The sequence below is a fragment of the Vanellus vanellus genome (assembly GCF_965231255.1).
Source record: "Vanellus vanellus genome assembly, chromosome: 1".
NCBI lineage: Eukaryota > Metazoa > Chordata > Aves > Charadriiformes > Charadriidae > Vanellus > Vanellus vanellus.
The window spans coordinates 68,159,881-68,182,713 of NC_138905.1; the positions used below are offsets into that span (position 1 = coordinate 68,159,881).

General features: G+C 47.8%; 1 protein-coding gene across 1 annotated transcript in view; it reads right to left on the reverse strand.

The window, feature by feature from the left end:
* Positions 1 to 12,791: 12,791 nt before the first annotated feature.
* Positions 12,792 to 22,833, reverse strand: part of LOC309682674 (sodium- and chloride-dependent betaine transporter-like) — a gene marked incomplete at both ends in the record, with an annotated part of 33,434 nt that continues 23,392 nt past the window's right edge. Inside the window, 3 exons of the mRNA XM_082496788.1 lie at positions 12,792 to 12,935; positions 16,230 to 16,400; positions 17,485 to 17,585. Coding sequence (XP_082352914.1) covers positions 12,792 to 12,935; positions 16,230 to 16,400; positions 17,485 to 17,585 — 416 coding nt within the window. The remainder of the gene's footprint in view (positions 12,936 to 16,229; positions 16,401 to 17,484; positions 17,586 to 22,833) is intronic.

The following is a 22,833-nucleotide window of genomic DNA, read 5'->3' on the forward strand; positions in this document are numbered from 1 at the left end:
AGCGAGCCGGGGGTCTGACAGAGCTCCCTGATCCCTCTCCTCTGCCAGGGAGGCTGCGCTCCCCACGCCGCTCTGCGAGCTTGAGTACCTCTTATTTAGCAGCTAATAAAGTTAGAAGAGAGGTAAACTACATCTGTCTCAGAAATCTTTCCTTCAGACTCTTGTCTGGGATAAAAACCAGCCAGTGAATATGTTGTGCTGCCCGCTCTCCCTAGAAAACTCATTCTGCGTGTATGCAAGTGAGTGGCCAGACCTTCAAGGACAGGGAGCGTGTAGTGCGGAAGAGGGAAATCATTATCACCCATCACACCATGGAGCTCTGCTGGAATTGCTGCCAGATGAGTCCCACAGGAGCGAGATCAAGTCCCTTGCCTGGTGAGCCATGGCTTGCAGTGTTTTGGAGAGCTTCTTCACAGCCCTGGGTGAAAGCAGGTCTGTCAGAGGTGTGCTTCCCCCATCTCCTGGGGAACGCGCGGGCACAGCCCTGGGTGTGCTGGACCATGTAGGAAGCTCAGGTCTCCATCCCCTGCCAGGCTTGCTTTGCAGCCTCCACGGGGCCCAAGCCGGGAAAGGGCTTTTTGAATGTAATACCATCTTACCAGCTCAGATTTGCTTTGGCCAAATAGGCCAAATTAGAGCAGGTGCCTGCAGATGGTGGTTTCACTGGGGAGCCAGCAGCAAAGCCCCTGGCCTCCTTTTGTCAAAAGGAATGAAACTTCAGCTACCGAGATGTCATAACTCACCCTTTCCTGAACACGCTGTGCCTGGCATTAGCCCGTCCATCACTGTTCCCTCTTGGTCTTCAATCTCTCCTTAAGCCCCACTGCTGATGTGACACCTCCTAACATAAAAAGACAGAGAGAGATGGTAGCAGTTTGCTTGCAGGGCAGGTGCAGATCTCAGGCCTGAGGGAACCAGCCTGTTATATCTGTTTTCACAGCTCCCCACACAGTCCTGGCTGAGGAGAACCTGAGAACCACAGTGGGTCAACTGGAAATACTAGGTGCCATAGGCAAAGCCTCCTTTCACTGGAAGCACAGCAAACCATCTCCCCACCTCATGCGCTGCTGGCCTGGAGAGAAAACAGGCAGAAAGCAGCCATTTCCACTGAAGGGATAAAAACTGAATTTGAAAGCAACAAGTGTGTTCTGTACATTTGTTGTGTGAGCAGGTGGTGAGTATTGAAGGCACTGGGGAGCAAGAATTTCTCTCAGCATGGTCTGAGGCAACCCTTTCCTTTCCCAGAAGGAAAGGAAGCGGGACTAAGAAAAGAAGAGAGGACACAGATATTTCATACTTGGCTGGAACTAGATATGGACTGGTAAGCCCAAATGAATTTGGGACCATGCCTTAGAAGAGAAGCAGAATTTGTTTGGAAGGGTGAGATTTGGAGCTGTTCTCTTGGTTATTGTCCATAAACATCCATGAGACTAAATTTTGATTCACCAGTGTGTTCCCAGAAAATGGGAGCTTGGCAGATACTCAGACAAATACTCGCTGGCTTGAGTATTTGCATTTGAAGCATTTGGGCTGCCACCTCCAAAGCTTTTGGTGGCTTGGGAAGCATCCAGCAAAAGAGCCCAACCCCACCATATAATCTGGGTGAGTAAACACAAGTGCAAAGAGTGTTTTCTGAATAACAGCTATTGGATGCAATGATAGCAGTAAAAGCAGCCAAATAATCAGGCTAGCCATCTCTTGGTTTAAAATTCATTTGCAAAAATCATTAGCGCAATCATTGTAAAATAAGCAGAAGTATAATCACTCAAGGATAATTTGCAAAGAGGAAGAGGGCTGCACTCACTGAAAAGAGCTGCTGCTAGCTGTGAGGCGGCCTGGCTCTGACTCAGCCCACCACATCCACCACCTCCAAAGGGAAGTAAAGCCGGCCAGCACAGCAGGTCCGGCAGGCGCTGCTTTTTTGAGCCCAGTCTAAGGCATGGCCTTCTCCTCCACAACCTCAGAGATCTTGCCGCCCTGCTGTGGGGGCCAAGCTGGCTTGCCTCCTTCCTCCCTGAGCAGGCTCAGAGCTCAGGTCTGGTCTGGCTCCCACCACCCAAGCCATCCTCCCCCAAATGGTGGTCAACAGGGTATAGACAGGGAAAATGTGTGAGACCAGAGTAGGTAAAGCAGGACAGTTCCTGTGCTCAGTCCTCACAGCTTCCACCTACACATGCTATACAGGACTCCCAACCCAGATGGCCTGTTGAAAGCTCCCCTGGTGGGGTCTAGGGTTGCTTCATCAGCAGTAGCTGGGCTGTTAATACCCAGTAATGTAATCACCTCCCAGCCTCACTGGCCTCTTCCCAGGAAAGCTGCCAGAACCTGTGCTCCTCTTGATCTTGGGCACCTTGTGCAAGCGCTTCCAGTTCAGGTGGGATGAGACAGTCTTGCAGCATAGGGAGAGGTCTTGCCCCACACGTTTATAGTTCTCTACAGGCTGCCAGCCCGATCCTGGGCCACGCAGCTTCTTTGAAATATCCTTCCCCAGAAACTTGTACAATACTTTCCACAGCTAGCACTTTTATTTACAGTTGCCTTCACCCACTGGTCTTAAATCTACATTTATGCCACTTGCCCCTGCAGCTGCTAGGAGCCCTTGGGAGCAATTTTTTTCATCTGGAGATCACTTGTTTCAAAGAATGGGCATTTTTAAATCACTTCCACTGCCAGCAGCGTGAAGAAGAACATGGTGGAGGAACAAAAAATGTAAAAGAAATATAGTAAGAACAAAACGGAAAATAAGTATGAGAAAAGAAAAGCAATTTCCACCCTTGAGGAGATTAAAGGTGGCCTGCAAAAGAAAAACAGATTGGGTTGGAGCACTTTTGTTCAGGGCCCGCCTATTCTTTTTTTTCCCCTGGAATACTCTGGAGACAGGGAGAACTAGTGAGATAATGTCACTGGAAATACTGGCAGTAAGACTTCATCAGCTACGAAACAGCCAAGTTCTGTTAAGATCAGTGTTTTTTTCCATTGTTTGTCCTGTGCACTTCACCTTAACTCATGTGGCTGAGAAACACCTGGGAGGAAAGCTTCCACTGCTAAAGATTTATCAGCACTGAGCTTTTGGTCAGCAAGGGAGATATGAAGGACCAAGAGTCCTCCAGCACAAAATGAAGAAGATCAATCTGACAAGTCCTGAGATGTGTTATGGGCGGAGGGAGGATATTAGGTAGAAAAGAAAGAAACAGCCACTAAAATAAAATCCATGCATTCAAAGTGGTCACAATGGCATTTTCCCTACTCTGTCTTTCAATGAAGAGCCTTCACATCCAGTTTGTACTTCTAGGTGTGTAACCAATTTTTCCATTTGATTGTAATAAATGGGGCTGTATATATGGAAGTTTCTGAGAGAAACACACTGCTTCACATGAGGTAGCAAGCCTGTGGCTTTTGTTGACAGCTAAAGCACAGTGAAAGGTCAGGCCTCTGCACCTTCACAACATCTCCTTCCCTGGCCGCAGCACAGCTGGTGGTGGTGCTTGAGGATGGCCTGTACCTGCAGGTAGCCCAGACCGCTCATCTGATTGTGCTGATAGCTACGGCACCTCCCTGAGACACAGAATCAGTTTTCCGCCGGGCAAAGCCAGACCTGAGTTGCCTTTCCAAAGTGTGAGGTTTAATTACCAGTGCCTGCCTCCCAGGAGCTGCCAAAAAGCTCTCGAGCTGATTTCTGGTCAGTCTCTAAGCACTGGCGAGGGTACGGCACCTGCCTGTGGGATTTCAGCTTTCTCCAGAGATGCTCTGAAGGCCAGAGTCCCCAGAGTACAAGCGTGCCTGGGGTCCAGGTGACACAGGGACACTGGTGCTCCCAGGGAGGGCCCAGAGGGCGCAGGGTGCCATGTACCACTGATGTCCATGGTGGGATTTGGGAGCAGACCCTGAGCGTAGCAGAGTCTCCCCTTGCGCCCATCTTCCCAGCTAGCTCCCCTGCTGCAGGCGTATCTGAGTTAAAGTGGGTGTCCAACATCCCTGTGATGTGCTCCTCCTGGCCAGCACACCAACAAGGGGAATGAGGCCCCAGGAACCAGAAGCAAGAGCTATCACAGACACCAGCCATAGGATTTCTGCAGGGAGAAGGATTTCTGGCAGGACTTGCATAACAGCAGGGTTACAGCACTTACCCACCACAGGGAGCTCTCTTCGGTCTTGGCTCTGCATAAGCAACCAGTGTTGCCCATCTAAATCAAAACCAGTTAGGGTAAATTAAGCCAGAGCAGCCCACTTTGCAAGCATGATTATTCCAGTTTAAAGACCATTTGGGTGACAGGTGGACATAGTCACGTTGATGAAAGTGTGCCTGTGTCTGCGGGTTGTTTTGATAAATGTAGTTAAAAAAACTGAGCATCTTTCTATCAGTGAAACTGCTCTCACAAGAGACTGTGATGATTTAGCTCTATTGCTTTTAATCCAACCAAAGCAGTGTGGAAAGTAACACTGTGTTCAACTTAGCTCAAACTTGATCCTGATGGACTTAATATAAATTAAAATTAGTGTGAATGGAACATAAATAGAAGTGTCCTCATGTACTTTGGAAGATTTAACTGAAATCATACACTGTGTTAAACCAACCTAACTTTAAAGTAAATGTGCCCTTAGGTCTAGTTACATCATTGGTATATCTCTGCCAGGAGAGCGTATGATTTTTTTTCCTCTTTATTAAGAGGCTCATGCTGATAAAAGCTCTGAGGTAGATGCTTTAAATCAGCATACTCACAGAGCTTATGCCACTTCCCAGTACAACTGTATGTCAATGCTCTCCTACAGGGAGAAGAAGCCTTATTGCACATCTATGTTTGACCTCAAAAGGACAGGGGTGGGGGGAAAAATGTGACAGGTGTGGAGGAAAAAGAGGACACATGTTAGTATGACATGCAAACCAAGGCAAGTTAACAACAGAGGCAGTATAACCACTGCCCACTGCAGGTGCTCCATCATGATAAGTACATGGGCCTTGGGGACAAGAGGAGGAAGAAGAGCAAAGGCCCATCTCCTCTGTGAAGTGCCACGCAGGTAAAATCTCATTTATCATCACATAGGAAGGGACGGTGCCTGCACCATGAGGGAAAACATCTCCAGCCTGCAGCCTTGCTGCTGCTTGCCCATGTGATGCACACAACCAAAAAGAGCCCTTGTTTGCAGCAATCGTGTTTCACCCCCCGGGGGATTTGCTTCTATCGATAGAATCGGATGGTGGGAAATTGCTTTGCCATCGTTCGATGTGCTGTACGTCAGCCCGTGCGAGGGACTTTGGCCAGAACAATCCGAAGGTACTGCTGACCCCTCTGCCCAGGGTCAGTAAAACACCCTTCCCTTCCTCCCAGAGAGGGAAGAAATTTTGGAAAGTTTTACCAAGATTACAAATTACCTCTACTTATAGTCAAGGTCTGGAGGCTCACAAACTCAAAACACCAGCAGTGATGTATTTACTCACCAGTCTCTGTCACAACATGGACATCAGCAGTGTAAGACACAAAAAATACCAAAGCGTAATTCTGCCCCAGATGCTCTGACACACAGAGACCCACGTGGAGATGCGCAACATCTCAGGTCAGTATCTCTCCCTTTCTGAAAGGGACCAGCCCCCCTTTTTTGCCTTTCTCCTCCTCACATGAAGCCTCGCTGGAACCTGAGGACCGAACAGTGAAGGTTTTGCTGCTGCCTCCCCTGACCGCCGGCTGTGACAGCTGCTTGGAGAGACCCCCCCAGAAGTAACCCCCCCTGCCCTAATAAAGCTCAGCTCGAACTGGCTGGAGACTAGGGAAGTGGGAAAGTAGGACTGAGCTCGACCACCCCCAAAGGCAAGGGAAATGTCACCCCTGTTTTGAACTGCAAAAGAGGTTCATGTTGAAAATTATGTAAAATCTTGAGCACCAAATTGCTTTTAAAAGCTGGATCTTTTAGCTGTTGGCTGGGGCAGGTAACTCAAAAAAAAAAAAAAAAAGAAGGAAATTAATTCCTGTCTTTTTCTCAACTTGTCGCTGTAAAATCAATATGTTCTGAAAGCACTCAAATATCCTCCACCCAAAGGCTCTGAAAAAAACTAACTGTGCCTGACCACACTACTCGCCCACGTGGAGACATGCACTCCTGCACTTGGGCTCCTGGACAAGGAGGTTTATGGGACAGCACAACCCGAGGCTGCCCCCAGGCTCCAGTTTTACTTAGCCGATAACTTACGGTTTAGTTAAGCAGCAGGTGTCAAGCTGAGCCCTACACAAGCAGACGAGAATGAGAGAGCTTGGTGTTGGTGACAGGACAGGCACGCACCAGACAGGACTGCATAGGGCATGGGAGAGAGTTACATGACACACATCACACGTGTTACACACACACATCACAACAGTTCCAATGGGAGCCACAGTCCCCCAGCTTGTCTGGGGAATTCATACCTCATCCAAAAGCATAACACAGGAAACTAACATTGCCTGGACATGTTTTCCCCAAAGTTATGAGATTAAGCCTCAGCACCGGGCCATTTCCCATTGCCAGGCTGCCTTCCACCATCCTGGAGAGGCTAACACATGGTTTTTGATTTACACTGCTGTGCCTTGCCACTGGTGGGATTTCTCTTCAGCAGCTCCCGGGCCCACCTCTGCGCTGCTTGCAGCAAAAGCCTTCTGCTCCCAGAGAGCCTGGTCAAGAAACACCCGGCTCCAGCTCTCAGGTCATCCCCACTTCAAAGCTAGTGTGTGGGGAGGGAGGCTCACGTTGCACATGGGCCCTTCTCCAGGATGTGGGAAAGTGACAGGTTGGATTTTTGTTTGGGGGTGGGTTTATTCCTCCATGAGGAAAAGAAGCTCGTTTCATCTCCTGTTGAAATACGAGGTCAAGAAAGGCACCGGACTGCCTGTAATCACTCATCCTTCTCCAGAGACCGCTATCTACACCCTGGCACAACAAAACCCTCACACTCGATAAAGCATATTTTGGAAAAGTCTAGTGGCCACTGGCAAATAACAAATGAGCGTGAGCACGCCTCTGGTCCAGAGCAGCCATCCCCGACAGCTAGCAGAGTAAAGCTCCCTGTCCTGGCCATAACCCAGGCTGGGGAGGAAACTATTCTACAGCCTGAAAAAAAAAAAAGGAGAGAAAAATCAAGTGACCATTTCACAGCATGGTCTTGGCATGTCACCAAAAGCAAGACAGGACAGAGTCACCCACGACTGGTTTTGCACAGCCATTGAAAACAAAGCATTTCTCCCTGGGAACCCCTTTCTTTTCCGCATAGCTTTCCAAGCACAGGCTTGACAAACCAGAACAGACAGCTCCGAATATACATGTCCTCCTTTGCAGAGAGAGTCATGGGTCAGGGATTCAAAATGAGGATCATGCTCCTCAGAGCAGTCGAGGGGCCAGAGCTTATTCTGGGTTTCAAAATAAAACGAAGCACTGTTAGACATGTTTCTTCTCTTCCCTTGGCCCCAGGAAGAGATTCAGGAATGAAGTCTTTGACTTTGATGCCCCAGTCCTTCCCTGAAGGAGGAACTGGGTGGTAGCATATACACATCTCCTCATCCCCTCAGGTCTTAAATTTTAATCCTTACTTTTTGAAAGCTTATATTATTTTATCTTCTCCTTTGATGAACATTACTCCCCTCTTACCCTGCTCAAATCCGTCTCAGCTAATTAGTAAGAAGTACGTAAGCACATGTAACCTAATAAAGCAAAAAACAGCAAGACGAGCTGATGCTCCCTATACCCTCGTGACTGCAGACTGTCTCTTTCCTGGCCCTTGTTGGCTGTGCACCCAAGTCACTTTGCTTCTGCCTCTTATTTCTACCCAGGCAAGGCCCACCTCCCTTCAAGACCAGGAAAGCACCTCACCAAACCCTTCCTGACACACACCAGGGAAGCAAAAGCTCAGGAAAGCCCCCAAATGCAAGCACAAACCGCACAGCCACTACAGAGCACCCGTAACTCATACAACACAAACACGACCAAAGATCTGAGAAACCAGTCTCCCCTGCTCTTCTAAGGGTTTTCGCAAACAAAAATGCCCTGTTTCCTCCAGCTCAGTCCCTACTGCCCTTTGTCCTCTCCTGGCCCTTGGCAAGGTGCAATACACGCACAGAATCAAGGTAAAATCAAGAGCTTTGCTCAGGATGGAACTATGGCTCCAATCCTTAGTAGCTAACCCCCGTGCTAGGGCTATCGTGGCCGTAGCTTCTCCCCACCCAAAAAGCTGAGGGCTGAAGGGAGGGCACAGCTGCATCTCCAGCTCATTGGGAGCTACAGCAGGTCACTGTCCTTTTCCCGAGGGCTACCACGGTCACCTGGAGCAGAAGGTTTGAGAGCCAAGTTCCAACCAAGATGAAATGCCACTGCAATTCTCCCCCCCCCCAAAAAAAAAAACTATGTTGAGTGTTGGAGCCATGAAAACTGAAGATATCCCAATGATGAGAACAAATACATATTACCTCACACTGGACAAAGGTAGAAATGCAAGAATTGCTGTAAGAGTCCTCCAGAGCCTGTGCATCCTCTAGGGCCAGGATGGAAAGGGTTCCTGGCCGGCTGTAGCCATAAGCCATGCGAGGGACACCATTGTGTCTCCCTACCTGATGAAGAGCAGGGGGCAGCAGTCCAGCCAAACCAGGAATCACCTTCATTTAGATGAAGATCTAAGGGAAAAGGCTCAAGAATGACACATTTCTCTTTGGGAAAAAGAAACTTGCCAGAAGTGCATGGGAAGGGGCTTGTTTGGTGCACACAGGGATGGACAAACCTCTCTAGCTGGGAGCGTGGATGAGCATTGGGGGTAAGTGGCAAGCAAATAACTCTTAGCAACTTGTTTGGCTGGTTTGCCATTTGTTTTATCTTTCTTTTCAAATTTTGTCCAGTACAAGTTTTCAACTATCGTTTCCTCTTCCTCTTTTTTCCATTTGCCACTGTTAAAGGAAAAAGGGAGGGAAGGCTGAAGGAGGGAGAACAAAAAAAATGGGAAGAAAAGAAACAGAAAATGAAGAAAGGAGAAGGAAAATACAAGACCTTTTGGCTTGGTTTCTTTTTTAACAAACAATTTTCCTGGCTTTCATTTCTGGAAAGAGGGGTGAAAATAATCTTTTAATGAAAAAAAAAAAAAACTGAAAACCCAAAAGTGGTAATTATGTGCTTGATGGATGCCTGTCCTCCTACGTACTCTGTTTTCCCTCCAACCAGGAGGAGCAGCACAGCATGGCCACCTTGTAACTTCCCTTAGTCTTCAGCTGCAAATGTATCATGTCTTGGCATGTTATCAACAATTACAGGGGAAAAAAAATCTCTCCCTCCTCTCTGTACCATCCTTTCGATGGTGTATTTACACCCTGGTTGTGCGCAGGAAGGGAGCAGACTCAGAGGTCTCCAAAAGTGCTCGCTTCCAGGGGCTGATGGAGACCTGTCAGATCGGTTGTACATACGCAGCAAAGCCTGAGATGTTTGTATCAGTTTAGCAAACCATTACTTGGTCTTTTACTACACCTGTGTACTGAGGGTCTCATAGCAAAAGACAGACACTGGTGGCATTTTCCGCTCTTCCCCCTGCTGGGTGTACCTGTGTCATTGAGCTTTCCCTTAAACTTCCTGAGACTCTGTCAATTCCATCCAAAACATCTGGATAAATTTCCTGATTCAGGGCATTTTGTAATTGCTCTCAATGGGGACAGCAATACCTCCTCTGACTTTATTAAAAAATGCTGCTTCCTGGCAGAGGCGGGATGCTACTATCAGATTATTCATCAGCAACAGAAGAACCAGTTCATGCAGTATTTCTTTTCAATAACACAGCCCCATGTTTGTGCTCAAAACTGAAAAGTGACTTATTTCTATCTAGGATTTTTGCAGTGTCATCCGACTACCTCAGAAAAAGGAGTGAACACATCTCCATGACTTCTCTGGCAGTATGACACTACCTTACATCTTAAAGGCATGGCAGCTGGAGTAAAGGGGTTAAATGATGATGATCATCACAAAGATGATCAGAAGGCTGGAGCACCTCTCCTACGAAGACAGGCTGAGAGAGTTGGGGTTGTTCAGCCTGGAGAAGAGAAGGCTCTGGGGAAGCCGTATAGCATCCTTCCAGTACCTAAAGGGGGCCTACAGGAGGGTTGGGGAAGGACTTTTTACAAGGGCCTGTAGTAATAGGATGAGGGGGATTGGCTTTAAACTGGAAGAGGGTAGATTTAGATTAGATATTAGGAAGAAATTCTTCACTATGAGGGTGGTGAGGCACTGGAACAGGTTTCCCAGGGAAGTTGTGGAGGCTCCATCCCTGGAGGTGTTCAAGACCAGGTTGGATGGGACTTTGAGCAACCTGGTCTAGTAGGAGGTGTCCCTGCCCATGGCAGGGGGGTTGGAACTGGGTGATTTTCAAGGTGCTTTCCAACCTAAACCATTCTGTGATTCTTTGATTCTATGAAATATCCTACCAAGGGTTGTAGAAGAAACCTGTGCTAATGCCTAAGACTGAATCTGGATAGCAAGTCCCAGTCCTTTAACTTTCCTTTCTGCTGCTTGAAGAAGAGACGGTAGGTTTCTTTCTCAAAACAAACACCACCATTCTGACCACGGGTGCTGCCAAGGCAGCTGCAGGCCATGCCTGAAACCAAACCTCTCATGCACGGCCCTGCTGCAGCTCCGAGCGTGGGGAGGCAGCCGCAGAGCAAGCACCCTGCGGACAGCCGGCACCCCCTGAGGCCGGTGATTTCTCCAGCTGATCCAGCTGTGCCACCCTGGCACTGCTGCTCCTTGGTGACAGCCCCTGGCTTTTGCTCCAGCTCCATGCAGAGACCTGCTGTGAGGAGCTGCTTCTCCTACCATATTGTGAGCATCACCACTGGGAAGGAGAGGAAAAACCAACAAAACACTTACGATGAGGCCTGACTGCAAGCCTCTGGATGTTAAGCTCTTCCCATGACTATCGCTGTGATGTGAAATTTAGCTCCTTAAAAAATAAAAATAAAATAAATGGTGTTTTATGTGATGCTGCAGTCTTTTGCAGGGAACAAGAATGAGGTTTGTCAGCTAACTCTGCCTTTTACAGTAAATCATCTCCAATCAAACGATAATGTCCCAAAGAGGTACAAATTTTGATACTTGACTTTCAGTGTTCATTCCACCAGCAATTTTTTGGTTTTATTTTTTTAAAGGAAAGGAAATTAAATGGGGAAAAGATTGCCCTATGCTAATTCACCAGTTAAACTCACAGGAAACTGCAGAAGATAAGGTTCCCATAGCAATTGGAATAGGTACCGCATTGCACAGATGAGGCCCGATTTTCCCGCTTACTTTCAGCGCTGGTGGTTTATCTCCACACAGCACAGGGAAAAGCAATTACTTGGAACAAGGAACAAGGGAAAGAAGCCTGTGGCATCTCTGATTCTTTTTAACGGCCATTCTCCGGCGTGGTTTGATGCGCCACTATTGCAACACAGCCGTGCACCAGCCCTCAACCACAGCAAAGTTCCTGGGGGGATCCTGCCACTGTCTTTCCCTGTGGCTTTAACTGTGAAATTCTGATAGGCATTCAAGCAGCTTTTGGCAGGGAGTTTTACAGCCCCAGCCTCCACAGGACAGAGCTTTGTGTGGCACTGCACCAACTGCCGCATCCGAGCGCAATCTCTCCCAGCCATCGCCTGACATTCATGACTACCCTGGCAACGAGAGACCTTTAATTCCACACAATCTGCTTCCGATGAACCCATCTTACCTATTAATTATCGCTTTATCTTGCTTGAGCTTATGATTATTGCACCCGATTATGCCTTCCTTATCCCCTGAGCAGTCATCTGCAGCAAAGCCGAGGGAGCACAATCCTTCTCCCACCCTCGCCCCAAAGCTACTCTGCCACACAGAATCAGGCCCATCAACTCCTTCATTAATTTCTTTACAAAATGCCCCAGCAGTGCAGTTAAATTTGTGGGAGTGCAGTCCCCAGGGCCTCATTTCTCCCTGCTGTGCTGCAGCTCTTGTTTTGTTTTGTTTTGTTTTTTTACCAACTGCTCTGGGACTTTTCCTGCACTCCATGAATTTTGTGAAAGAATTTTCAAATATTCGGCTGTTTCACTCTCGGATGCCTTTTCACTGAGCCATGTAGTTTTGACCAAGAGCGAGCCCCTACATAGTTATTCCTCACCCCCTTTCCAGACTGAGACTGCCTTGAGAGCCGTCATCAATAACTACGATTGCATCGAGCACCCTGCCACTCTCTTCCCTTTCAGTGACAACTGGAGCTGTAACTACTAATGCTGCAGCCTCCTTTTATCATCGCCTATGATACGTTCCCAGCTCCCTCTTCCTCATACGTAGGTGACCTAGCAATGCACTTTCCTTTGTCATCCTCCAGTTTCTTATGTACTTCTGAACCAACTTACTTATTCCCTGCGCTAACGCCCCATCGTTTTGTGCCTTTGCATCCCTAACTTTGCTCCTGCACACCTTTATTCTCTGCTCTCTCTCACCACTGTGGTTTCCTTTCCTCCTCCAAACATGACCACTTTTTCTTTTTCTTTTCTCTTTTTGTTAACACGTTGTTTTTCTCATCCCCACCAGTGTCAGTACTGGAGGACACTTCTGACAAAAGCGTGTTGCTTGCTCCCCAGCTGCTGACAAGGGAGAGTTGTCCCTAGGGAGTCAAAAGAAATGCTGTCCCTGGTGGGTGCAACCAGCTGGCTGGAAGGAGAGGGTGTCCCAGATGCTTCTGTCTCAGGCGTGAAGGAGACATGAGAAGAGCCCAGGAGAGAAAAGAAACCACTTCGGGAAGGAGAGAGCGAATCAGTCCGGGGTATGGAGGAGACTTCCCCGGTGTCTTAGAAGTGGGTTTCTCTCTCTGTGATGCTGAGCACCTCCTGGACCGGAGGGGACCATCCCTTGCGCTTCAGGTCGGACAGACCCACCATGTGCTTCTTTGGCTGTGGCAGATCCTCCGCTGGGGAAATCAGCTGTGTCAGCCGCTGTGGAGAGGAAGTCTCTGTTAATTAAGCTGATAAACAAACTGACACCCAATAGTGATCCACAACCATTGCTGGGGGCAAAGGCACCTAGAGAGCTAATGCTGCCAGCTCCCTGCTCCTCTCCTGCCCAAAGGCTGTGAAAGGGGGAGGGAGGAGAGCAGGCTTGCCTTAACTGCTCTCCATGACAATTATTCCACCTATGGGCTCAAACCCAGGCTGTGGACTGACAGCCCAATGTACAGGGCTCCTCACAGACATGTTTCTGGGAGAAAGGATGTTAGCGGTTAGGCCCCACGGACATTTTCTATGGCCAAGGAAAAACCACCGTAAAGCCCTTTTTTTTCTCCCTATGCCAAGTAGCTGTGCTTCCCACTGACTTTGGTGGGAGCTGTGGAGCCTTCCAAATAGTCTGGCTATCAGAAAGTGCCGGGCACCTCCGGCTATGGTCCGAAACAGGGTGGCAGGTGATACCTACCACAGTGGCACTTCCCTGGTAAATCAGCCCTTCCACAGGCTGTTTCCTGCCCCCAGGTCACCCCAGCTCCCCTCTCGCAGCCAGACAGTCTGTGGTGGTGCAGGTAGGGGTTGTGGGGCAGCTGTCTGCCCTTAGCTCCCCCTGTCCTCTGCAATGCGGCCAGTGTCGCGGGCTGTCCCCCACACACATACGCTAGTGATGTCTCAGCTTTGGGGCAAGCTATCCTTAAAAAAATGCAAAGAACTTGGAGCTCTTTGGGCAAAAGGTGCTGGCCCACAGAGAGAGTTGATGTGAATTTCTGGTCTTTCTCCTCACATTTTTTGAAACCCCTCTGGTACCACACACCTTCCTGAGCACTTAGGCACCTCCCAAAGCCAAGTAACACACACCATCTTGCAGCTACCTGCCCGGCTCCATGGGCCAGTGTATCACTTCGCTGCTGAATACCGACTTTCGCCGTTACTAACTTTTTCCATCACAAATGCACGCTCCTCCCTTGCAGAGTGCATCACAAGCAGAGCGGGCCATTCATCCGTGACTCATTGGATTAATTTCAGTGCTTCCACTCCTTCTGAAGTGCCTGCCAGAATCCCAGATTTTGCTCGTTTATTCAAAAGTATTTGCCCGATGATTTCTGAAATCAGCCTTGGCCTGCAGCTGCTCTGTGAGCAGTTCATTGTGAGTTTTCAGTCTTTGGAGCTTGAGCTGTCTTAATCAGACACATTAGCAAACAACATTTGTGTTTCTTGGTCAGTCAAGTGTAACAAAAGGAATCAGTTTGTTGCAGTGACTGATCATAATTACCAATTACAAACTTGCTTTCAGTGAATGGTTTGCAATATTCAGTTGAAAGGCACTGTTCCTGGAAGCATCCGTGTCAGGAAATTACTACATTTCTGGGGTGTGACTGGAAAAAGGGAGCAGGTATATTTTGAGAAAACCTGTTTTCCAAACAGGAGCTACTATTCCAGGAGGCATCATGTGGCTGCCTTTGATTCTCCCCTGAATCAACCCAGGCTTAGCAGCTGATTCCTTCCTACATGCCTAAACCACATCCTTGGAAGTTTCTTCATACTAATGTAACTGAGAAGTTCCTGGAAATTACAACTAATATCATCTAAACCACGGCAAATATAAAAACCCTCAGTCCGAAATTGGCCAAATCAATTCCTCAGATGTACTGTAAAATAAACATTAACACTACTCACAACAACATTTCAGTCCAAAGGCTCAAAGCACTTTGCAACAGGTGAGTAATGTTGCTTGTTTAGCAGGCGGGATATTGGGGCAATTACTTCACTGACAGCTTCGATCCCTAGTTTAGACATATGAAACCTCTGAGCTGTGGGGAGTCAGACATGTTGTGCCACCCAGTCAAACTCTTCAAACTGGCCACAGGAAAGGACAGATACATTACTGCTAAATGGACTGGAGCACAAGAGAGGGCTGTAAGAGGCAGGACTCAAGGTCTGAACTTGGAGCAAATCACATCACAGCACCTTGGCACAAGATTCACCTGGAGGTCCTCACACTGGGGGGTGTACAGCTCCCAGCTCCTTCCCAACCTTGTCATCTCTTCATGGCCACCAACAGCAATCAGAAGGACCAAGGGCCAAAGGCACCTAAACAAGGACTATTTCATAGTAGTGTATTTCTCCTCCACCTCCCTGCTTGCAATGGCTTATGCTCCTCTCACTGTGTCACTGAAGACTTTCATCACTGTCATTCCTGTCTGGGTATTGCACTGTGTCTTCTCCTGAGCCTGAGATGGGTATTAGCCAGCTCTGCCACAATTCCTGTCACTCTCTATTAAGTCACATCTCCCAGCCTGCAAATAAGAGCCCCCACAGGCACAGATTCACTGTCCCTGAGGCAATGGAGCCAACGAGGACATCTTGCACCCAGCCCATCCCTGGCTGTGTTGGCAGTGCACTTTCCTCCTCCCCATAACCCCACAATGTGACTGTCACACCTACACCACAGTCACAGGGATGTTCCCATGCCCTGTTCACCTCTTCCCCACCCCAACCAGCTGCAGATGAGCCTACAGTCAGTGAGGATGGGGAAGGACCAGAAGATAAATTGTGCAGAAATTTATATGTACTGTACATCACTCAGGTCTTTCTTTGTGGGTTAGGTGTCATCTCTATGATACCATCTTCCTAGACACACTTCTTCCTAGCAGAAGGTGTCTACAGTGAAAGAGGACACACTTGGGCATGGCACAGGGCAGACTTTTACAGCTCTGTGAGCATGTCCTCTTTGATAGCCACATGTCATTTCTTCAGAGAAAATAACACAGTCCTGACCTAGGACTAAAAGGGGAGCAGGGGCAAGGGACAACAAGTACAGATCCTGCTTTTGCACCTGGTTTGCACTGGCACTAGCCTGTAACGAAAGAGGAGGCAAAGGTGGTGGCATGCCATCTTTGCTTACACGGCCAGCAAGACCACCTGAATCATAACCCAAATCAATCAGCCTGTTGCCTCAGGTAGCCCACATTGAGGAGGTCTTCTGCCATCCAGTAGAAGACAGAGCTAGAGATGCTCTGCATATGTCTACATATTGCACCGAGCATGGTAGTGCAACGTCGCATGGGAGACTCTGGACATTTGATGATCACCAAGGAAGCTGTGCTGAGACTCTCCAAGCCCTCCAAATTGCTAGCAAGAGCTATGTGTCAGTCTGGGCAAGGGCCACTCTCACCCACCTTGCCTTCTCAGAGGAGAAATGTGCCACGTACATCTTCCCTGAGGCCCTTCCCATGAGCCTTCTCGGGGGAGCAGCAGCAACTCACCCAGTAACCACAGTCCCAGTACCTGCTTCAGGGGTCCTTTGGTTTTCAGGAGGATGAAGATGGCATAGAGAGGAATGCAGACCATGGAGGAGAGAGCCATCAGCCATCCCACCACGTAGCCCCAGGGCGGGTACACGTAGAAATTGTTGTATTTCAAGGGTGTGTACTTGATCAGGGAAAATAGGAAGACAGCCTGAGGAGCAGAAAACATAGACATAGCCAGAGCAAAGGGAGCAAAAAAGCTGGCCAGCCTGGCCACCCTGCAAGCACTGGCTGGGTGGCAATGAGTGTGATGTCTTGCATAAGCTAGCACGGACCTTGCTAGCTGTGGCGAGGCAGAGCTTGGTGCATGCTGACCACACAAGGAATTATCTCAGAGCCAGGGCCAGGCTTCTCTGCAGTGTAAAGCCTTCAGGCTTCTTAAGGGTTCAACCTAAGCAAAGTTGGCAGCATCTTTGAGGGTCCAGCAACACTGAGACAGCCATATATTCATATCAAGTCAGGAACTGTTGTTGTCCCTGGCAGAAGCCCTCCAGAAGTACCACGTGGGCACAGGTTTACCCCTCTTGGAGCTCTCTAGCCACAGAGCTCTCATGATTTGGGATGGATCAGGCTTGCTTTGAAAATTTCCCTGATATTCAACTCCTGCTGGAGCCTGAGGACAAAGGACTAGAAATCTTTTGTAAGCTGTAGCTATAGATCCCATCTGTGTTCCCATTGAGGTCAAAGAAAACAACTCTCAACATCAGATGCAGGAACAGAATTTGGCTCAGAAATCATGTAAATGTCAACAGAGCAAGACCAGACATAAACCCAAAACAGGCAAGAACTCACCTGACTTAACGGCGCATTTTCTTTAAACACAGTTGTCACAGAAGTTTTAAAAGAGAATTAATAACATAGGAAGTAAATGGCCGTGGAAAGATATTTCTGAACCATGGGAGGTCACAGGAACACAGGCTGAAGCACGTATTTCAGAACAGGGTAATTCTCACTAGTCTTCTATTTAAAAGTAATTTGACCAAACGTCTCCAGACTTTGAGGATACATTTCCCTTGCCTTCGCAGTAAACAAGTGACTTTTCAGGCTCAATTAATTTCCCAGGCAAAAGATAAGGCTTTACAAAGGAAATAAATTGCCTCCTCAGCTATGGACAAGCTTCTGCTTCTCATAGCAGTTTGAAAAAAATTACAGCAGCACCTTGAAGACAAATCAACCTTTTCTACTGAGAACCCAGGGACCCAGAATAGTATGCGTGTTGTCATAATTGCACTTACCAAGCACAGACCCGGTGTGAACACCAGCCAGCATATCTTAATCAGGGGCCACGGCCGGAAACCAATCATGTCCTCAATGTTGTCGTAGAAGCGGTTGGCACCTTGGCCATCAGCCAGCACAGAGACAAAGCGAGAGGTCAGATCACTGTTGTTTTCTTCGACCACTGTTCACATCAGATCCCAACTTTCTCTATCCTCAGTGTTTACTCCTGGCAAAAACGCAGCTATCCTAGTAATATAGCAGCAGGTAAGAAGCTTTTCTGGCACTGAAAAGGCCCATCTGTGGCTAAAAACAGATGAAGGTTTTTAACTTCTGCTGTATGTTATCAGAAAGCTTGACAGAGAAGAAATGCCCTGTCCCTCAGACAACAGAAGCTATAAGTGAGAGGATGCAGCCCATGGGCCACTAAGAGCTGGTAAGGACCGGCACGAAGCAAGAAGGGGTGCCTGGTTTATTGGTCAGCAAGGGAAAGCTCGTGCAGGTTGAGCATCCAGGATAGTGTGAGCTCAGAGTGCCAAAAGGAACAGAGTGGGGCACACCCAATAAAACCCTCTCTTTGTAACCAGATTGGCACACCAAGGAAGTCATGTCAAGAATCCTCACTGAGCTGGGCATTTCCTCTGTCATTCCACAGAATATTTTATTTTTGGTCTAAACCCAGAAGACTTGTCAATTCAAACTCTGCTGGAAACCAAATCTTCCATCTGCCAGTGCTGCTATACTGTCCAATGGGAGCTGTCCTGTGGGTGCCTGATCTCCTTCTCATTAGTTTCACTTGTTTTTCACAGTATGTGTGACCCACCTGTATCTCATGGCACACCAGAGTGGGATATATATCTGAAGAGCATCTAAAAGTTCTGCTACTGGCCAGACCCTAACCACTGACTCTTCCCAACCCAAAGTACAAAGAGGAAATATATTCAATGGTATATAGAGGAGACAATGTAACACAGATGGACTTCAGCAGACCTTGTTGTAAACTCTAGAATATCTTCAAGGAGCAAGTGCCTAATGTTGGCCTGAAAGAAATGTGAAATGAAGAAGAATCAAAATCATAATCATAAGATGCCCTAACATCTTCCAGACTAGAGCTAACCAGATGTACTATATCAGATGCCTCAGGTAAAATAGGGCAACAATATTAGACAAAAAAATTGAGCTAGCATGTCCAGAAAAAGATTACCAGTTAAGCACCTCTGTGATGATATACCACCACATTTATCTTATTGAATTTTTATCACAGTGCTTAGCTGATAAAGGGCTCTGCCTTTAGGGATGTTCATCCAGTTGTGAACTCATGGTCATGCCACTGTTCCCACCCGCAATTGTGATGAGACCTGGCTTCTTTGCATCCTAACACCAGAAGGCTGGGGTATGCAAAATATGTGCCTAGAGGACTGGCCACACTTGCGAGTGTTTAGAGTTTCATAGAATCATGTAATGGTTTGGGTTGGAAGGGACCTTAAAAATCGTCTAGTTTCAACCCCCTTGCCATGGGCAGGGACGCCTTCCACTAGACCAGGTTGCTCAAAGCCCCATCCAATCTGGCCTTGAACACTTCCAGGGATGGGACATCCACAACTTTTCTGGGCAACCTGTTCCAGTGCCTCACCACCCTCATAGTGAAAAATTTCTTCCTTATTTTTAATCTAAATCTACCCTCTTTCAGTTTAAAACCATTCTCCCTCATCCTGTTACTACAGGCCCTTGTAAAAAGTCCTTCTCCAGCTTTCTTGTAGGCCCCCTTCAGATACTGGAAGGCTGCTAGAAGGTCTCCCTAGGGCCTTCTCTTCTCCAGGCTGAACAACCCCAACTCTCTCAGCCTGTCTTCATAGGAGAGGTGCTCCAGCCTTCTGATCGTCTTCATGGCCCTCCTCTGGACTTGATCCAACAGCTCTCCATGTCCGTCTTGTGTTGAGTGCTCCACAGCTGGGCACAGTACTTCAGGTGGGGTCTCACAAGAGCAGAGGGGCAGAATCACCTCCCTCAAGCTGCTGGCCACGCTTCTTTTGATGCAGGTCAGGATGCAGTTGGCTTTCTGGGCTGCGAGTGCACATTGCTTGCTCATATTGAGCTTCTCATCCACCAACACCCCCAAGTCAGGGCTGCTCTCAATCCATTCTCCGCCCAGCCTGGATTTGTGCTTGGGATTGACCTGAACCGAGTGCAGGACCTTGCACTTGGCCTTGTTGAATTTCATGAGGTTGGCATGGGCCCACCTCCCAAGCCTGTCCAGGTCCCTCTGGGTGGCATCCCTTCCCTCTAGCGTTTTGACCGCGCCACACAGCTAGGTGTCATCGGCAAACTTGCTGAGGGCACAGTCAATTCCACTGTCTGTGTCACCGACAGAGATGTTAAACAACACCGGTTAAGTCCCAATACCGACCCCTAAGGGACACCACTCATCACTGATCTCCACTCAGACATCAAGCTGTTGACTGCGACTCTTTGAGTGCGACCATCCAGCCAATTCCTTATTTGCCAAGTGGTCCATACATCAAATACATGTCTTTCCAATTTTGAGACAAGGATGTCATGCAGGACAGTGTCAAATGCTTTGTACAACTCGAGGTAGATGACGTCGGTGCTCTTTCCTTACCCACAAACACTGTAATCCCATTACAGAAGGCCACCAAATTTGTCAGGCACAATTTGCCCTTAGTGAAGCCATGTTAGCTGTCACCAATCACCTCCTTATTTTCCATGTCTCTTAGCATAGTTTCCAGGAGGATCTGCTCCATGATCTTGCCAGGCACAGAGGTGAGACTGACAGGCCTTTAGTTCCCCAGGTCTTCCTTTTTTCCATTTTTAAAAACAGGGGTTACATTTCCCCTCTTCCTTCTTCTTCTTCAATCAGTGGGAACTTCACCAGACTGCCACAACTTCTGAAATATGATGGATAGTGCCTTAGCAACTTCATCCACAAGTTCCCTCAGGACCCATGGATGCATCTCATCAGGTCCCACAGACTTGTGTACTTTCAGGTTTCCTAGATTGCTTCAAACCTGATCTTCTCCTAGGGTAGGCAGTTCTTCATTCTCCCTGTCCCTGCCTTTGCCTTCTACAACTTGGGCTGTGTGGCTAGAACACTTGCCAGTGAAGACAGAGGCAAAAAAGTTATTGAGCACCTCAGTCTTCTCCATATTCTGGGTAACCAGGTCTCCCATTTCCTTCTGGAGAGGGCCCGCATTTTCCCTAGTTTTCCTTTTATCACTGATGTACCTGTAGAAGCTTTTCTTGTCACCCCTGACATCCCTGGCCAGATTTAATTCTATCTGGTCTTTAACTTTCCTAACCTGATCCCTGGCTGCTCAGACAATTTCTCTGTATGCCTCCCAGGATACCTGTCCTTGCTTCTACCCTCTGTAGACTTCCTTTTTGTCTTTGAGTTTGTCCAGAAGCTCCTTGTTCATCCATGCAGGGCTCCTGGCATTTTTGCCTGACTTCCTCTTTGTTGGGATGCCTAGCTCCTGAGCTTGGAAGAGGTCATCCTCGAATATTAACCAGCTTTCTTGGGCCCCTCTTCCCTCCAGGGCTTTATCCCATGGTATTGTACCAAGTAGATCCATGAAGAAGCCAAAGTCTACTCTTTTGAAGTAGCAAGCTTACTATTGTGCCCTCCTCGCCGCCCTAAGTATCTTGAACTCCACCATTTCATGGTCACTGCAGCCAAGGCTGTCCTTGACCTTCATATTTCCCACCAGCCCCTCCTTGTTGGTGATAACAAGGTCCAGCATAGCACCTCTCCTTGTTGGCTCTTCTGTCACTTGGAGAAGGAAGTTATCATTGACATGTTCCAGGAATCTCCTGGATTGATATGCCCTGCTGTGTTGTCCCTCCAATAGAAATCGGGGTGGCTGAAGTCCCCCATGAGGACCAGGGCTTGTGAATGTGAGGCTACTCCTATCTGTCTATGGAGGGCCTCATCCGCTTGGTCTTCCTGGTCGGGTGGCCTGTAGCAGACCCCCACTGTAACATCACCTGTCCCTGCCCTCCCTTCAATCCTGACCCATAAGCTCTCAGTTGGCTCCTCATCCATCACCAGGCAGAGCTCCATGCACTCCAGTTGGTCATTGACATAGAGGGCAACACCCCCTCCTCGTCTCCCTTGCCTGTGCCTCCTGAAGAGCCTGTATCCTTCCATTCCAACACCCCAGTCATAGGAGACATCCCAGCACATCTCTGCCAATAAGATCATAGCCCTGCAGGTGTGCGTACGTGTCTAACTCCTCTTGTTTAGTGGTGACTTTTATTTTGGTTTGTGGTTTTTATGTCTTAGAATTGAATTCCTGTATTACGTTTCCTTTAAATATATGAATTCTACAAAAGCACATTATGTGTGCTTCTCTTTTTTGTAATTCTTTGCATTATTTTCTATACCCCATGACTAATGTTTGCAGGAAAGCTCTTTTAAACCCAGCTTTTTGAAGTATTTAGGCTGGGGGGCAGGGGGAACAGGTTCTTTGAACACCTCATGGTTCCCATCTTGAGTTGGCAAGTTAGCAAGTAGCCTCAAGCACAGTCAACAAGCTGTGGCATATCAAGGGACACACAGCCTTGTGTGGGAGCCCAGCCTACACCAGAGAACAGAACCCTAAATTTCCAAGCTGCAAATATCATGAGGCTTCAGATAGCATTTCTGAAAATATACTGGGGATTAAAGGGAGATGGTATAAAAAATTTATTTTGCCAAGAAGACAAAATCTTCCACCGGGTGGAAAAAAAAAAAAAAAAAAGGAGAGAGATAAAAATGAGATGACTTGCAGCTTAGAATATGAGAGTATAGCACAGTCTCTTATACATAGTGTTTCCACAGAAACACACTGTGATGTCAGACATATGACGGATAAATTCATTTGTAATACGACTTTGTGGAAGCCAAAGTTTCACTGCAAATTTGGATCTAGGATCTAGTGGAAGATACATAGCAACTAAAGAAATACAAAGATGCCAAACAAAACTTAAGACACACCAGACAGCCATCCTCCACCAAGAAAACAACCCAAAACTTACGCTGCTAGTTACGGTGTGCTACCTGTCCTTATTCTCTGTAGTAGTTCTTTGTAGTACAACCATCATCAGGTCCTATATTCCCACAGCCACTGTGGCAGTCAGTAGGTGATGCGATGAAACTCAATGGGAACTGACATGAACGTCCTCGGAGAGTATATGAACAGGAGGTTTTATATGCTCTATGTTTCGCGGGCAGATGACAAAGTAATCAAGCTTAAGAACTCATCAGTTCAATCACTCAACATTGGCTTTTTGAGCAAATTAGGAGCTGGAGGACGCGTGCAGTCCCCTTTCCTTCCCCACACGTTAGAAGGATTAGGTAAAGCTCCTGCAGA